This window comes from Astyanax mexicanus, chromosome 1, assembly GCF_023375975.1.
Source record: "Astyanax mexicanus isolate ESR-SI-001 chromosome 1, AstMex3_surface, whole genome shotgun sequence".
Taxonomy (NCBI): Eukaryota; Metazoa; Chordata; class Actinopteri; order Characiformes; family Acestrorhamphidae; genus Astyanax; species Astyanax mexicanus.
In genome coordinates, this window is record NC_064408.1 from 42729917 (window position 1) to 42748036 (window position 18120).

The window sequence follows — 18120 nt, forward strand, 5'->3', positions numbered from 1 at the left end:
CACGTCCAGTGTTGTGACAGTTGCGCATGTGAAAATCGCAATGACTATGCTTAAACGATATATCGTGCTGCCCTACTTTGTAGGGCTCTGGAAATGCTCCCTCATTTTCCTCCTCTTACACATAAACATATACTGGTCCTGCTGCTGGGTTGATGTCCTTCTATGGCCCAGTCCTGCTCTCCTACTTCTAACAGCTTATGTCCTGGTAGGTATCCCTTCCAAACTCTGTGACACTGTGCTGGTCCTGGAGGAGCTTGACTAACTGTGCAACCTGAAAGGGCTGCAGGTACAATGTCATGATACCAGCAGTGACGACAAAAGGGAATGATATGCAGAGAGTATTTGTCTTTGGTCACCACCTGCAAAACCATTCTTTTTGGGGGGGTTGTCTTGCTGTTGCCTCTCCAGTGCACCATAAGGTGGCAGTTTAGCTTATGGATCCAAACTATGGTTCATCTGATCCCCAAAATTACATGTTGATCAAAAGGTATAAACAATTTTAAAGTTTAAGACTTGAAAGACAGGGTCTTTAACCCCCTGCTAAAAATCCTCATATACAGAAAGAACATAAGCGAAAGATAGCTTAGATTAGTTTATTTTATTTTTTTCAACAACAATACAAAAAAGAAAAGACACAATGGAAATATTGTTGGCTCCACACATGTAGGTGTGTTTAAATGAGTCTCCTTAGTTCTTATGCTGGATTCTAGTCTTACATAATTTTATTAAGAGCTAAACGTCACAAACTGATCCATTGCCTGCTAGAACAACTATGTACACAATCCAAAAAGATCATTTTTTTGTACTGAGATAATTGAATTCAGAGTTCACGAAACCAAGAGTTAACATGATATGCTGAAAGATGCAGTGTCTAAGAGATATGATTATCCTTTTGTAGTCACTTTATTTAAAACTGTCTCAAATGCATACCTATCCATACATTCAGATCACATTCACAGAAACATTCTCCCTCAAGGCATGACGGTGTTTTACAGAACCAGTCCTACACTGTGGCTGTGTATGTGGTTTATGTGTTTTATGGTTTTTATACAGGTTATTGTTTGTATATGTTAGAAGTAGACATTGACTGGAAAGTCCTACTGCGGATAAGCTTCAATCACCATTGCATGGCCCTGAAAAAGAAAAAGAAAAATAACATGTTAGAATAAGACAAAAACAGCACAGGACACAAATGAGATCTTTAGTGGTCTCAAATAAAATGCCTAAAATTAAGAAACTGAAAGACTTGTAGATTAAAAAATGTCCTTAATTTCCAATGTTACACCAGCAGTTTTGCTTCATTTGTTCACACATGTGCATGCATGAATGTACACATCTTTATTTATTTTCACACATGCATACTGTATAGCAAATGTATCAGATTTGTCTGAATTACAAATTACATTTTGATATATACTGTGCGTTTTTTTAGTTTAAAGTGATATTGCAATAAATGTAAAATGATATTGTAGACAATTGGCTTTTACCAAGCTTAAGAAAAAAATCCATGGAAATAAAGATTGATTAAAGATTTTAAAAAAATCATCTGTGAGAAAATGGAAGTTGCATTGGTCCACCCAGGACCTGCAAGACAAGCACCTCTCTTAAAACTTAACACCAGTGTAAGCTACTCTGAAACCAACAAACAGGAGACAACAACAACAGAAGGAGCTACAATGTTCAGTGGCTGTGATTGGAGTGACTGTGTGCAACTCAGAATTCTGCATACAGCTAATGTACCTGAGGGCCATCAATCAAGCTTTTTGGATAAAATTAAAACCTCTATTGTGCAATATTTAGTCAGCCTATTCCTCAATAAACAATATGCAAACAGTAAAGCATGAGGGTGGCAGTATCAAGTTGTGGAAACACTTTAATTTAGTGAGGTATTTGACAGATGCACAGGTGCAAAATTCAAGAAGACATTGCACACAATATCAAATTCCCATTAGTCTGCTACACTAATGCTTGTGAAAAAGTACAATGTACTTTAAGAGAAGACTTGTTTGCTGGTCTGAAACAATCTGTATAAGGTGAATCTGATGCCTTTTAATAACAGAATAGCTGCTTGAATATTTGAAAGGAACGTTGTATATAAGTGTGTGTGTGATCTCACCTGTCCCCCTGCAGCACATGCTGCCACCAGGCCATACTGTCCTCCCTCCTTCTTGAGTCGGTGAGCTACTGTAGTAACCAGCCTGCAGCCGGTGGCAGCGAACGGGTGCCCGAGGGAAAGAGATCCTCCCCACATGTTAAACTTATCAAGGGGTGGGGCGCCAACCTAAGAGACAAGAGACGAGAATATACGGAATTAAAAACATACACAACTAACATTTATAAACACAAACACAGACACACATGCAGACGTGTATACCTTAGCTTTCCGGCCCATGCAATTCTGAGCAAACCAATCAGACTCCATGGCTTTCAGATTAGCCAGAATTTGACCCTGTGAGAAAAAGAACATTATAATAAGTACACATGGAACTGAAAATTCACAGATTTACACTACATATTACCCACATACGTTTGTGTACACAAACACACTCATACACAGCCATCCTGAAAACAGGGGAGACGCTACACTATTATACATTTTGGACGGAATGGAAAACTGTTAAGTCCTCAGAATACATAAGGATTTCTTTCAAATTCTAAAAATCTGCATTATTTACATTTACAATTTGGTCACATTGTGGCAAATTGACTAAAGTTTCCTGCAGTTCAAACTGTCCCTGCACTCTTACACATACAGATACAATTAAACAAGATTAAGCAGCATTTTGGAGAATGGCCATCTATTTCTTGCTCCTGGGCTCCCCCTGCAGTCAAGAAGTGTAATGCTGGACAAGCTGAGAGATACAAGATCATCACTGTAAGTGAAAGAAGCCTTTAGACGAACACAAACTGCCAAGAATAATATTACTGAATTTACACAAATATGACTGGGGTTACGCAGTTCTCTCTGATTCACTAAAGTCACTTTTTGTTGTTAAATATACAACAGTGGGACCGATAAACTCTAAAATAAAAAAACACAATTTAGCATAAATAAAATTAAGTGTAAAACTGTTGATGACCATGTTTAAATGCAGATGTAAATAGAAAAAAAAACAGGGATATTAGAAACACTCACAGCGAAAGCCTCATGGAACTCAAACACATCAATGTCGGCCAGAGTCAGGCCGCTCCTCTCCAGAACCTTGGGTGTGGCGTAGGTCGGGCTACATGAGGGATGGAACAAAAAATAAATAAAGAAAGAAATAAAAACTTAGCCTCTCAGAGAGACAGAAACTATGGAAAACTACAGAAAATGTAAAAAAGTAATATAAACTATACAACACACAGGTGTAACACAAAACCCCAGAACCAATATGTTAATCCTTGTCAATGCTAAATAAATTGTGTATTAATTTCATAGTAGTTACTCATTCATGTAAAATTTACTTCAGATTAAATAAACTAAAAATATCAAGACAACCTTCCTAACACCTTACTGCATTGCTTGCTGCATTGCTGCTGCTTGGCTACAATGTAAAAATCTTCCCCATGTTTTTCTCATAATGTGTAAAATGTGTATTTTCTTTCATTTACATGCTTTCATAATGGCAGGCATTACATTTTTTCCTCATGTGGAGTCTAGTTCAAGCACTCAGTGTATGTAAAATTCTATATTATTACACTTAAAAATTAAACAAACTCTGGGTAGTTACAATGGTAGTTGATTTTTTCATTTAAGAAATGACTATCAATAAAGTAAATTCCTGTTGTAATTGTTACCTATTCCCATGCCCTTTGCATTTTTGAAATTATGTTGGCAGCTTTAGTAAGAAAAGTTAGTTCGTACTAATTCCTGTGTTCCTAAAATATTTACGCTGTTCTGCACCATTTTGCCATCCAAATATACTCACATAGTTATTTTTCAGTTTATTTCTACAAACAATTTTTTTAACAAAAGAAATAATAACAAATGTGTTTACCTATCTAACCAACACCTAATTTATGCATGAAAAAATTAACTAAACAAAGAATCTTAAACTGATCCCAGCTTGGATGCATGGCTCTAGAAGGGAAAAAAAAATCTATTAACTGCTGAATTTGTTTTTAAACTTTTTAAAGGGAATTTGCATTTTTTTTTACATCTAAAAATGGTGAAGAACCTTTTACTATAAACGGTCCTTTCCAACAACAGAAGTTCACCTTTAAAGGCAGTTATAGTACTTTATTTTTAAAAATGTATCCAAGAGGAGAACAGTATAGATTTCTTTCTGCACATCTTTCAGGTAAAAAGGTGTGAAAAGGGTTCTTTGAATGCCATTAAAGAACCACTTTCAGTTGCCTTAACAACCCTTCAATGGTTCTTCAATTCAAGTAAAGAAATGTAGCCTGAATTTCTACAACCTGCCCTGGAAAATCAGTGCTGGAATAAAGAAATGAATGTTTCTTTTTTCCCGTAAAACAAAAAAGACAGTAATAAATGTCTGTGTGAGGAGTAAACACTGCTTAGGAGAATGAAGCAGCTAGAGCTGCGCGCAAATGTACACAGCATGCATAGTTTAAAACATCAACACAAACCAAACCGCAGCAGAGCCGCTTTACCAGCGCAACTACAAGCTCAACACAACACAATAAGAATAAAAAATACTAAAACACAGGGAAAGAGAGAAGAAAGCCGTAAGCACAGAAAAGAAAGCTGTCACTCACCCCAGCAGAAGCTGGTCTTTAGGGTCCTGAGATACGTACACAAAATCTCTAAAATAAAAACAAACAAACAAGAACACAAAACTTTCAGCGTGAAACTCAGAAAGCAGGCGGCTGTTGTGCACAGTGCTGCGGTTTAGGGCAGCGTGTAGCACAGAGTGCTGCGTAGTGAGGGGTCGTGTTCCGTAGGTTAGCTTTAGGCTGACGCATTTACTGTTCAACTCTATTTAATAATAACTCTCATATTTGGACGATATTTTGTCTCAGAAATAATTGCAATAAACAATTCTAGTTTTCATAAGACCATTTTATGCCTCTGCTATAATGACAATATAATATAATAATAATAATAATACAAATACATTCTTTAAAATAGCCAAAATAAAACATCAGAAGACATACAGTCTTATTCATGCTAATGGAATAGGCTTGCTGAGAAAAATAACTAATTAGTAATTATGAAGTCATTAAAAATGAAAAAAGCCATGTACATATATTGTCTTACAAAATGATAATGTAATTATCTTGAGAAGCCTGATCGTGTGGCTTGTTTAGTTTTTGCAAATCTTTAGTATTGGCAGATATTTTTCTACTTTAAAAAACTTAAAAAAATGTATAGTGAATATATTATAATTTATAGTTACTTTTTTTTATAATTATAATTTGCGGTTTATTCATGCATTATTGCAATAAGTGAGATATATGCATCTATAGTTGACGGTATCATCTATAGTTAATAATTTTGTGGTGCCTGTATACGGCACCCTTTTTATTGTTTTGTATTATTGTGCTGTATTGTGTGACTGCTACTGTTTTTCATAAATTTCTTTCAGGATCAATAATGTATCTTTTAATTATTTAAATAACAGAACTTTATTTAAAAAAGCCGATATCACTAATAATAATAATAATAATAATAATAATAAAAAAAACTAATTATCAGCCTGTTTTGAGGTACACTTGGCCTTATTTATCCTCAAATCTGGCCTGCAGCACTTTAGCCACACTTATTTACTTAAAAAGTTATAAGAATTGGTCTATTAGAAAAAAAAAACTAATAAAGATTGCCATTAACAAAAAAAAAAATGCTTTTTGGGTGAGCCATAATGCAAGGAGAGGCCAATCAAAACACACAGCTTATTTACATACAGTTAGGGTCATAAATATTTGGACAGTGACACAATCTTCATGATCTGGGCTCTGCTTAACACCTCACTGATTTTACAGTAAAACCAATTTGATTTGAAACTGAAATGTAGACTTTCAGGTTTAGTTCAAGGGGTTGAACAAAAATATAATATAAAGCGTTAACGAATTACAGCCATCTTTCTACAAAGCCTCCTCATTTATGGGGCTTTCATTTCAAATCCAGTGTGGTGGCATGCATAGTCCAAATTATGAGGATTGTGTCACTGTCCACATATTTATGGGTCTAACTGTATATCAGTCTTAAGGGTATAGTAAACAAGCTGTGTTCGGAAGTGTTCACTCATTAACTCAGTAAATACACATTTGATACATTTATAGAGCATTTATACTGAACTAACTAGCATATTTTTTATTCTGCTATACTTTGTAAATTCTAGTGAGAATCGTCTGTACACTACATTTTGTGATGCATTATGGGTGTATAATAGTGAACTACAGTGAGGAAAATAAGTATTTGAACACCCAGCAGTAACACACACATAAATGATAAAAAAAAAAAAAAAATCCGGAAATAAAAAAGGATTCCATTTTTTATTATGTCTCTCACAGTAGACATGAACCTAAGATGAAAATTTCAGCCCCCTCCATGATTTCTAAGTGGGAGAACTTGCATAGTCTCAAAGTGTTCAAATACTTTTTCCTCACTGTATTTATAGTGAATAAAACCTACTGTTGAGATTTCAAACAGCACTACAAAATGCCCGACACGCTATATAGTGCTCCATTTCTGTAATAGGAAGTGATTCTGAACGCAGCTCCAGATTGGTCCCAGTTTCCCTAAAGTAACTTAGTGATAAGATCCTCAGGTGGAGAGAGCATTCAGTGAGATTCTAACGCATCTCTATATGTATCAACTATAAGCTAAGATGCTTTGTTTAATTCTAAGGGATAAGGAGAGGCTGGAAATTGGTTGTGTAAAAATAAAAGCTCAACACATGGTGAGCATTTAGACGTGCATCTAAAAATAGGCTACAGTGCTTCAACTACTCAAACACTGTACTACCCCCTCTACAGTTATATTAAACCACATCACACAGATTCAGTCTTTTCATCACATCCAGTGTTTTATACTCACCTATTTCTATAACCTCATTCGTTCAGATATACCATCTGTAATTCTCACTATGTTACAGTGTGTATTGAGAGTGGTTGTTTACCTGAGATATGCTTTGGGCTTGTAACCCATAGCTAGTGCTTTCTCTTCAGACATGATCAGCACTGCAGAGGCTCCATCAGTCTGAAAATAAACACAGAAAATAGTATTTATATTCATAAAACCTTTCAGCTGACCACACATAACCTTCTGAAAGTAAATGAGGAAATAAATCGTCTACAGTAAGCATTTATGTCCATAAGTGTCATTTTTGTCCATGTCCATTTTGAACCAGGGTTGTACAAAATTCATAATTGAGAATGACCCATAGAGAATGATCCAATTAAATTCCTGATTGTGAAATAAGATTGCAAATAGGAGGTGGAACTGCAACTAAAATTAGAATTTAAGGAAGTAGAATTGGAATTTCATTAAATTTAAATTAATATAATATATTATAATATAATATAATATATAATTTAAGTGTATTTAACAAAGAAGCTTTACAGTATATATTACATACATGATTACTACATGACTTTCATTTCGGATATTATTAAAACATACTAAATAGATAATTAAAATTGTAATAACTTTTAAATTGTAGGGAATGATAGGACAGCATTTTCCCCAGAATGCCTTGCTTTTTCCAAATCGTTAGAATGGTTGTCATTCATTTGAGAAACTGCTGAACATAAGATACAACAATGTTACCCTGTAAAATTATTTAATAAATGACAATAACTGCATTTACTAAAACATTGTTTTATATAATTACTTTGAAATTAAGATAATGCTAATTATTAAACATAAAGGGAATGCTTGTTTAAATGTAAGTGTGTCTTTTTTTTTATCTCACTGATATGTGATAAGAATTAATTTCTCTGAATTGAAATGAAATCACGTCCACTACCCTGTAATTTCTATTCAAATTCAATTCAACACCCTGTAGGGTAGAATTAAAAATTTTGCACACTCCTCTTTTGCACTTCTATTCTACTTCTAACATCATACAATGTTCTATAATCTTTGTACACTATTTATAACCGCCTATTATGTTTAATTCAGTAAATAAACAGCATTAGTTTAATATCTCTGTAGAAGCTTTAAAGCTCAAACTCAAGACTGTCCAATCAGAGAAGACCTGAGGAGTATTTCTATTTCACAGTCAAACCTAACTAAGAAATCTTGCTTAAAAATACTCAAAGCAGGTCAGTAAATGAACTATGCTCTTATTGGTCACTGACCAGGTAGGAGGAGTTAGCGGCCGTGACGGTCCCGTGCGGTTTGACAAAGGCGGGTTTCAGTTTGGCCATCTGCTCCATGGTGCTGGGCCGGATCCCGTTGTCCTTGGATACAATGTCCTTTCCTGAAACAATACAAAAAAAAACAGTGGGACTCTTTAACAAATTAAAAGTATCAGTAAATTATGGTTATAAATTATATATAAATCACATTGTAATAAAACTGTAAAACTCATAAAACTTCACATTGATTTAAACAGGATTACTCAGATTTGTTAGCATCAATGTGATTAAAATTACTACTGCACTGTCATACATTTTATTACAGCCATACATAATTGTCTTTTAAGGTTGGTTTATGAGACAGGAAGTAAGCCTATTATTTAATTATTTAATTTTAATGAAAAATCTTAAAAAGCCCAAGTATAGGCCTAATCCTCCAGGAAACTTTCTCATAGGATGTGACTGGCTTGAAGACTGTCTCCACTGCTGTGTTCATACTGTATTACATTAGGGGTGTAAACTTTTTGCATCTAGTATGCATTTTCAATTACAATAACTTTGTTTTACAGTACCTGTCAAAAGTTTAGACACTCCTTTTCATTCAATGTATTTATTTTTTTGTAAATGAACTCATCCATGTGAATAAAGTTATCCAAACTAAGAAGGATCACTTAAGGAATCATTTAGTAACTTAAAATAGTCTCTGATAAACTTATCCTGTGCAAAAGAGGCAATTCTTGGTATTTCTTTCCTTAGGCGGTCCTGATGATAGCCAGTTTCATCATAACATTTTGATGGTCTTTAAAAGTATCCTCAAGTGCGATCACAGTTCTTACATTTTCAGATTTACTGACCATTCCTTAAAGCATTTTGTCTTTACTTATTTGAGTAGCTCTTAATAATATGGATTAGAACATTAACTCACATAGAGCTATTCAAAACTCATAACAATTTATATACAAACTCATAACAATTTAACTAATTAACTCTTCACAAGTTCAGCACAGCTGTTAACTAAAAGCAAATACAGGTAAATATAACTCAAATAGCTTATTGAGAAAATAGACAGATTTGATGCTTACTTTGAAGAATCTATAAAATATAAAAACATACTTTTAACACTTTTTTCTTTTTTTTTTTCTTTTTTCCCCCCAGGTTTATTTATTATTTTTTTCATGTAATAATACAGAGCAAAATCCAATCCAGTCAAAAAAAACTAAGCAGAAATAGGGGAAAAATACACACTTTTTTTCTTTACTAAATAATTCCATATGTTTTTTTTATATAGTTCGGGTGATTATATTAATATATTGTATTAATCTACAATGCAGAAATGTTTTAAATAATGAAAGACTGAATATAAAGGTATATTAAACCTTTTACTGGTTCGGTGTATTATTATTTTCTTTTTTCTTTTTTTTGTTTAACCCCAGTGATTTTTTTTGTCTGGCCAAGAATTCTTTTTGAAACACTTAATTTACATTTGGAACTACAAACACTGTATGGAAGTATGCATAATAAATAAAAATAAATAAAAAATGCTCTTTTAAAATGTTTAAGATGTGAAAGCGCATATTTTGTTGTATTATAATTAAATCAGTTTTAACCAGTTGTGCAGAGTTTTCCTATTTTTTGCTTTTTAAGGCCCAACATTGCCCCCTTCAGACGAATGAACTGTAAGGCTCACCGGGCACTTTGAAGCCGACAATATCACTGAGCAGGCCCTCATCCTGAGCTTTTTTTGCCAGTGTGTGAGAGCGAAGGGCAAACTCGTCCTGTTCCTGCCGAGACACACCGAACGCAGCTGCCAAACGATCTGCGGAGTGCCCCATCGTTTCTGCTGTGGAGAATTCAGCCACTGCAGGGAGCTACAGAGAGAGGAAAGGAGAATATATAGATTAAACAGTGCAGAATAAATGTATAACACATATTAAGAAGTATTCAGACACTCCTTCTGACTGGACGGTGGTTACTGAGTGTATACAGTGGATTACTGTGTTATTGATCATACAACACCAGGGACCACTAAGCACTTAACATTACTTTAAGCTTTACTTTACACTTGTAGTAACTTCAGACACGTCCAAGCTGATCAAATATATTTGGGGTACAGTAGATCCAAAATCCAAAATGGTTTAAGTGAGTACAATATGTCTTTAGTGTAAAACGCATAATGGGAATATTAATACCTCAGGTGACAGATGAGCAAGTCGAATTGATCCCAGAAGAGACAGCCTGGCTCCGAGCGTCTTGGCCTTGTTCAGAGACAGCATGGTCTTCCTCATTTTACGGCTGTGGCGAATCGGCACGTCAGACATGAACTCGACTCCACCTGCTACCACCGCATCACACTGACCAGCAGCAATCAACCCCACAGCTACAACACAATAGCATATATCTGTTACATGCTGTCTGCAACATTAAATATGCCCATAAAATAAAACCTACAATAGGCTGAATATAATATAAACAACAGATTTTTCACACTGTAAGGCACTATAAGGCGCATTATGCGACACTATTAAGAAACAGGGGTCTGCTGCGGGGTGGGGGATAGGTAACTAAGTTAAGTAAAGCTAAGCAAAGTAAACAAAACAAAACAAAAAAATCTTTCAAAGTCAAACAAACACTGGATGTTAATCTGCAAAGATTTATCTCTAGTTGCTTCAGTTTATTTACAGTAAGCCTAGATTCACAAATTTCTCCAGGACTAAGGCTGGAGCATTAGCATTACTGCTCTAGCCACAGAGAACTAATCTAAAACTGCTGTATAATGCTGCACTGCTTTTACTGCTCCTTACAACCTGACTGGTAAAATTCATACATAATGTGCTTTTTGGGGAAATTAAAGGATTTTAAGTGCGCCTTACAGTGCGAAAAATAAACAAATTAACATATTAGTACCTGTAGTCATGGCTTGATTGGATGAGATGCAGGCCATAGTGACAGTGTGGGCTGGAGTTTTATCGGAGAATCCTGCACCCAGTGCAGCCTGTGTACACAAACACACACAATATTGATTTACAAAATAAAAAGAAAACATTTCATTAATCTTATCTGACTCTATACAAAAAACAATCAAATTCCTATACAATTAAAATGATCAGCTTGACACTACTAGTTTCCATCCAGTGCCCATCCAGCTGTACAGACACTGATGGACACTGGTTGGAACTGATAGTGTTAAGCTAAGCATTTAAAATGTATAACCACTGTAATGGTTCGTGTTGGATCTGTTTAAGGAAACTGAATATTGAAGAGATTAGCACAAACATAGTCAATCAATCATTTGAGACTATTTAGTGACATCAGTTCTTTTGCGTCTTTAGGAGCCTTGAGGCTAATGAAGCTTCAAGGAGTCATTCGCATCATATGTGGTACGTGAGGTGGAACAAAACTGCAATCTTATGGTCTAGTTACACCTGAGAGCTATTGTTATGTAGATAAAAAAAGAATAAAATATAATGTAATATAAATGAAATAGATAAGATAAATACACATCGAATAAAAATGAGTGTACGAGATAATTATGTAGAAGCAACATGAAAAAGTGCAAGTGCATAAGGCACCTTTGCTATAGCAGAATGGATGAATGTGAACAAATAGCAGTAATATGATAAAGTGTCTCAGTGTGGGTAAATGGTCAGTGTTGTTATAAATATGTAATTGTCCTTCTAAAGTGTCAGTGCAGTGTGTTGGCTAGGACGAGTTTAAGAGTCCTAAAGCTTCTGGAATGAAGCTGTTTTCAAACATCGTACACTTATATCAAACAAATTTCTGTGTAATGAATAAAGCATGGTTAGAAAGACAAATGAAGCTAATCAGAGAAATTAAACTTCAACTAGCCTTATGTCCGAATAAAACCAAGACAAAACCAAACATCTCTTATTTGACCCAGCATATTTGGTGTATGGAGTGAAAAAAAAATTTAACTGAGTCTTTACTTTAAGCCAGAAAATCGTTACTAAGTGAACGTAAGCTTGGTATCCCACAAACCCCACCTCGCAGTGCATTGCTCGGGTGTGAACTAACCTCTCTGGCCACATTGCTGGTCTTCACCTCCTGAATAACAGTTCCATAGACTATGTAATCGACAGCCTCCTTAGGGAGCCCAGTCCTGTGAAGCAGGCCTCTGCAGAGAAAACAAACAAATAAATAATAAATAAATAAATAAATATATAAAGTCAAATTAAAAATAATTAAAAAGCATATATGTATAATTGACATCAAAGTTAAGAAAAGTCATTTGCTACTTTTGATTTTTGGTCACAGTGGGATGTTCATTTCTATTATCTAGAAAGTGTTGTGGGCCACAATGCAAGTCGTCCACCAGAGGGCAGAACAGGACTATCATCAGTTAGAATATCATCAGTCAGCCCAAGCACTCATCCTGGAAAAAATTATTGGGACAAGTCTATCCAAGAATCAAAAAATAAAAGTTTATTTTGCTTTTGTTGGAGTAACGGTCTCTACAGTCCAGGAAATATTTCTACAACATTTTGGAGCATTGCTGTGACTGCATCTAACCCTCCTCATTCCCAACTCAACTAATGATCTCAAAAGTACTGAGCATCAGCATGACATTAGGCATGCTCCTCATCAGGAACTAGATAATGTAGCTGTATGTATACATGTTCACATACTTAAAGTAGCTGAATGCATGTATTAGATGGAGTCCACTAATATATTACAAGATAAGGACTGTAAACTAAACATTTTCAAAAGGTCCTGTTCTTGACATACCTAAATATCAACACTTTAGATTGAGGCTAAGGAGGCAGACTGAAGGCCAGGGTTAAGATTTGGATTGAGTTTATGATTAGATTAAGGATCAGGGCTAGGTTTGGGTTTTGGGTAAGGCTGGGTTAAGTTTTGGATATTAAATACGTCTATTTCATATTACATCAACAATACATCAACAATACTCATTGTACATAACGCATTAACAGCACGTCTATAAGATATTGTTGTTGTTACTGATATGTTGTTGATTTGTTACTGATACTCTTAGGAGTAACTTTTTCAAAGGACCACTCCAAATAAGGTGCTTCTGGCTAGCTCAACCGAGCTAATATAAGCTAGCAATGCAAGTAAAATCTAAAACAATTGTAAGCATAATAAATATAACATTGCTGAATACAAATGCACAATATTAAAGGAGTCTTTATTCAGTAGAAAAGAAGGCACTTACTGCAGGGCAGCTCTGGCAAGATCATGAGGCATCAGATCAGCATATCTGTAAAACAAACAAACATTTAAATCAAGCAGAACGGTCAAATGCAACCAGTTCTGTCTTACTGAATAAAATTGCTGAACTAAGTTACACATCAGTCCGAACTTACGTGGTCCCAGACTGCAGGAACGGTGTTCGGACGCCCTCAACCAGAACAACATTTTTCACTCCAGGCTTGGCTAAAGTCTTTTTGCTCTTTGCTGTTAATAAAACAAGGCTGAAGTTGTGATCAGAGCTAATCATGAACTAAACACTTTCATTATTTCCAAAAGTTTGGGTACTTCGATTCAAACAACTTATGGTTACTGACTGTGTGAGTAAGTCACTTCCTCTGCAGAGAACACACATCTGAACATTCTAACACACAAACTCTTTAGTTAATCATATATTCGCATATATTATTTTAATATTTTTATGGTAACTAGCTCACTGTTAAAATAGCCTCATTACTAACTTACTACCCTGGTCTTTGATAACTCAAAGCTTAGCTTGCTCTCTAAGTTGCTTCCTCACACAGTCAGTTACTTATGTGATAAACTGTATTTGCATAGAATGTAACTGTGTGTGTGTGTGTGCGGAGGTTCCGGTTTAATCAAAACTTGAATATAAAATAATTGGTTTCACATCAATATGCGACTTGATCTAATCTCGGCAAACAGGCATAGAGTCTTTTTTAATGACTGAATAATAATAAGATTTGAAATGAATGACACTTCACAAACCGTATTTCAGTTATTACAATCATTACCCCTGCTTTATCAAATCACAAATTTATTCCATCTTTAAACATGTTGAGTGTTGTACCTTGAGCTTGCACTGAGGCAGTTGCACTGATACAGCGCTCTGCTCCTGAAAGAGTGAGAGAGAGAAAGGGAGAGATACACACACAAAATGTTCAGGAATACTAATGTATTTTAGTAGGAATAATTAAATTAAATGTTTTATCAATAATATTTTTTTATAGACAGTCTAGAGCATCACCCTGCTTACCAAACTGATAGGCCCTGAAGTTCACCAGGTTGCTCCTAAAAGATTTTAACAACATTGTCGCCATCTTTCAGCTAAAAAAAAAGAAAGAAAGAAGGAAATTAATAAAATTACTTTAATCAAGATTAACCATACTATTACACAGAGAAACAACAGTAAAATGTTTTATGGTGGAGTATTTTTCCATGTACAATTATCAAATGACTCAACTCCCTATTCACCCATTTTTAACATTTTTTCAACAGTCTGTATTTTCCTTATAATTGTGAAGTTTATACAAATGTAGAAATTCTGGCCTGAGATTTAGACCACAGAATTTCTGGTAAGAGAAGCTTCCACTTAACATTGTCATCTGAGTGTAGAGAATGAATGGGTTTTTGTGCAAAAATCCTACACGTGTTTCTATTCAGAAAAATGCACAACACGGGAGAGAGGAAAATAATTTAACACTGATATTATCGAAAGCTTGTCAACTCCTGTTAGAGGCCTTTTTAAATTAGACCTGTTTAATTCCCAACAGACAAGCAACACTCAGTAGAAGCAGTGCTTGGATTTACTGCACTGTAAAATAAACCGGTGTGTTTATTGTATTTAATTGTTTTTATTGTATTTAATTTTAATTGCATTATGCTATTTATGTCAAAAAGCAGCTTTACATGGCTGAGGGTATACTAGACAAATGATTTAATACACCAGCAGCATTTAGAAATCTGAAAAAAAAAATTCACAAATGAATGAATGACACAGATGTATAACATGCAACACATTCAACAGACCAGGCAAGAACATAGACGTTTTACAAGTATTAAGTAAGAGAGTATGACATAAAAATATTATGAAATGATTATACGTTTATGAAAGAAGCCTTATGTTTTTAAAGTTCTAGGCTTAATTTCAGGGCTTGAAATATTCCCAAAATTTATTTCATACTATATTACTTCATTTAGGTCCCCATGCTAAGATTCTGATACCAATATGTACAGTATAAAAGCCACTGTCCATGGTGTACATAATGGCATGCTGATACTGAGTGATATGGTAAAAATATTATATCCCATTCCCCGTTATCCCGTCTCCCTCCACCCATCCTCACACTCTTCTATAGAGGGACCATTGAGAGCATCCTGAGCAGCTGCATCACTGCCTGGTTTGGGACCTGCACCGTCTCTGACTGCAAGACCCTCCAGCGTATTGTGAGGACAGCTGAGAGGATCATCGGCGTCTCTCTCACCTCCATCACGGACATTTACACCACCCGCAGCATCCGCAAAGCAACCAGCATTGTGAATGACCCCACCCATCCCTCACACAAACTGTTCTCCCTCCTGCCTTCGGGAAAAAGGTACCGCAGCATCCGGTCCAGCACGACCAGATTCTGCAACAGCTTCTACCCCCAAGCCATCAGACTCCTCAACTGCAGAGACTGAACTGATGTTTTTTCTGTACATGCACACACACTCTTACCCCACTTACCCCAGAAAATGGAAAGCACTAAAAACCCTACTACCTCACTGGACTCTATTGCACACTGTGCAATAGAGGTAATTACTACCTCACTGGTCTTTTTGCACACTTTTTGCACACTGCATAATTTGTACACTGTCTTGTTATTTATTATTCTGTCTGTATTGTGTTGTATTGTCTGTCTGCACTTTTGTACTGTTGCACTATTGTTTTGTCTACACTGTGTTTATGTGCACCATGGTCCCTGGAGGAACGTTGTTTCGTTTCACTGTGTACTCTGTATATAGCTGAAATGACAATAAAAACCACTTTGACTTTGACACACAGTATTTATCATCAAGTTTAAATAAGGAGAAAAAAAACATCAGCAGTGTCAGATTCTGCTATTATGCTATTTAAATACTATTTAATAATTTGCACAGTGATTATTAAATTTTTGTGGCACACCATGTAATTAAACACTCTCTGTAATTAAATTGGTTAGTTAGGTCAGGGTCCTGTAGGCCCTGATGGTACATTTGATATGATCGCAGTCCACTGAAAAACATGCATCTCCAAAACGGCAACTTTACAGAACAGCAACAAAATGTAAGTAAATGAAATAAAAAGTGTTTATTTCAAGTCTTTTATAAATGTTGCCAGTTCGCCTGTTAAACTTATTTAGCAAACTAAAAATCAACAAAAATGGAGCTTCTCGTTTTTCATTGGACAGCAAAAGCAGTGTCCTCACGATATAAATGATGGTAAATTATATAATTATACAATAAAAATATTGATATATTGCTAAACTCTATGTACAATATGTTACATATATAAATCCACAAAATAGTTTCGTTTATATTTTGCCTCGATTTTTGCGCTTTTCATTTGCGATGGTAGAAAAAACGTAACGATGCTACAGTATCTACTGTAGCGAACAGAAAGAAACCAGGCCGACACAGAATTAGACCACGCCTCTTCAACAGGGTGACCACGCCCACTATACTAAGGGTCCGTCAGGATGGCCTCCTCTAGCGTGGGTTCAGATCCCATACATGACAGGCTTTACTGTGTCATTGCGGTCAGCCTGGTCAAGGTTGTAAAGCTGTGAATTCAACACGGTCACTCACTCTTCTTTAATATATAGTCATATATTATTACATTAAATTACATTATTATATTAAAATAATGCTATAGACAACTTCACCAAGCACCATGTATGCTAACATACAGTGTAGCGAAAACGGCGTCAGTGCTCTTAATTCACCTTCAACATGACACTTAATAAACAAATGTCAATGCCAATGTCACTCTTTTCTGCTATAATCACACTATTACAGTCCACTGTGTTTGTTTTTTTGTTTGTTTGTTCAAAATAATGAATCTACAGTAATTTATGAGGAGGTATTGAAGGTAGCATTATATATCCTCTTATGTAAACATTTTAGTAATAAATGCGTGTCTATCAGAATAACAAACCTGCGATCAGCTGATTAATCACACTTTACAGTGTCTCAGGTGTGTAAAAGTCATATGCAAGACTTCTGATTTCATTCTGGTAACGTGCCCTGATTAGCTGAATTATAAACAGCTCGGTGACCCTTCACCTACTTCTTCAGCCGGCACAAGGGCAGGCTGCACACACTGCTAACTATCTCACTCTCACACACTAATTGTGCAAAACTACAAACTGCACTGCCCTGTCTACCAAACACACTAAACACAAATACTTTAACAGGCTTATTTACAATAAATAAAATAGTGAGACCATTAAAAACAGCAGGATTTGAGCTTACCGCAGCTAGCCAGCAAGACACCACACTGACAGTGAAATCAGCCAGCCCGCACTGCGCATGTGCACAAACACTCTCAAGCGTTCAGTATCTCTCTGTGTATGTGTGTGTTATTATGTTATTATAGCCAGTGAATGCAGATAATCTGTGTGTGTATGAAGGAGCGTTACCTGCGCAGATCCTGCTGTATGATGAACCCGAAGCCGCGGGACTCTTCCTGGGACTGGACCAAGATGACAAACGACTACAAAAAATGTGCAGCTCGAAAGACCTTAAAAGTTTCGTAGTAGCCCTGAAATCTGCCTGCACTAAATTGTCTTAAAACTATTAAACACAAAAAAACTAATCTGCATACACATATAAAACCAAATGCACTGAGCCGTATATATTCATGTGCACGTGTTTCAGTTGTCA

General features: G+C 35.5%; 1 protein-coding gene across 2 annotated transcripts; it reads right to left on the minus strand.

The window, feature by feature from the left end:
* Positions 1 to 579: 579 nt before the first annotated feature.
* hadhb (hydroxyacyl-CoA dehydrogenase trifunctional multienzyme complex subunit beta) lies at positions 580 to 18089 on the minus strand. 2 transcript variants are annotated; one of them, XM_007260461.4, is made up of 16 exons: positions 17877 to 18089; positions 14474 to 14544; positions 14288 to 14332; positions 13593 to 13683; positions 13442 to 13486; positions 12283 to 12382; positions 11155 to 11242; positions 10440 to 10627; positions 9938 to 10118; positions 8251 to 8372; positions 7068 to 7147; positions 4705 to 4752; positions 3137 to 3224; positions 2375 to 2449; positions 2117 to 2281; positions 580 to 1133 (listed from the first exon to the last, which is right to left on the minus strand). In XM_007260461.4, the coding sequence occupies exons 2-16, from the start codon at positions 14535 to 14537 to the stop codon at positions 1098 to 1100; spliced, it is 1416 nt and encodes a 471-aa protein (XP_007260523.2). In that variant the 5' UTR covers positions 14538 to 14544; positions 17877 to 18089; the 3' UTR covers positions 580 to 1097. The 2 variants fall into 2 exon arrangements, with proteins under 2 accessions (XP_007260523.2, XP_007260524.2); XM_007260462.4 differs by lacking the exon at positions 17877 to 18089 and adding an exon at positions 17710 to 17802.
* Between the last annotated feature and the right edge of the window lie 31 nt (positions 18090 to 18120).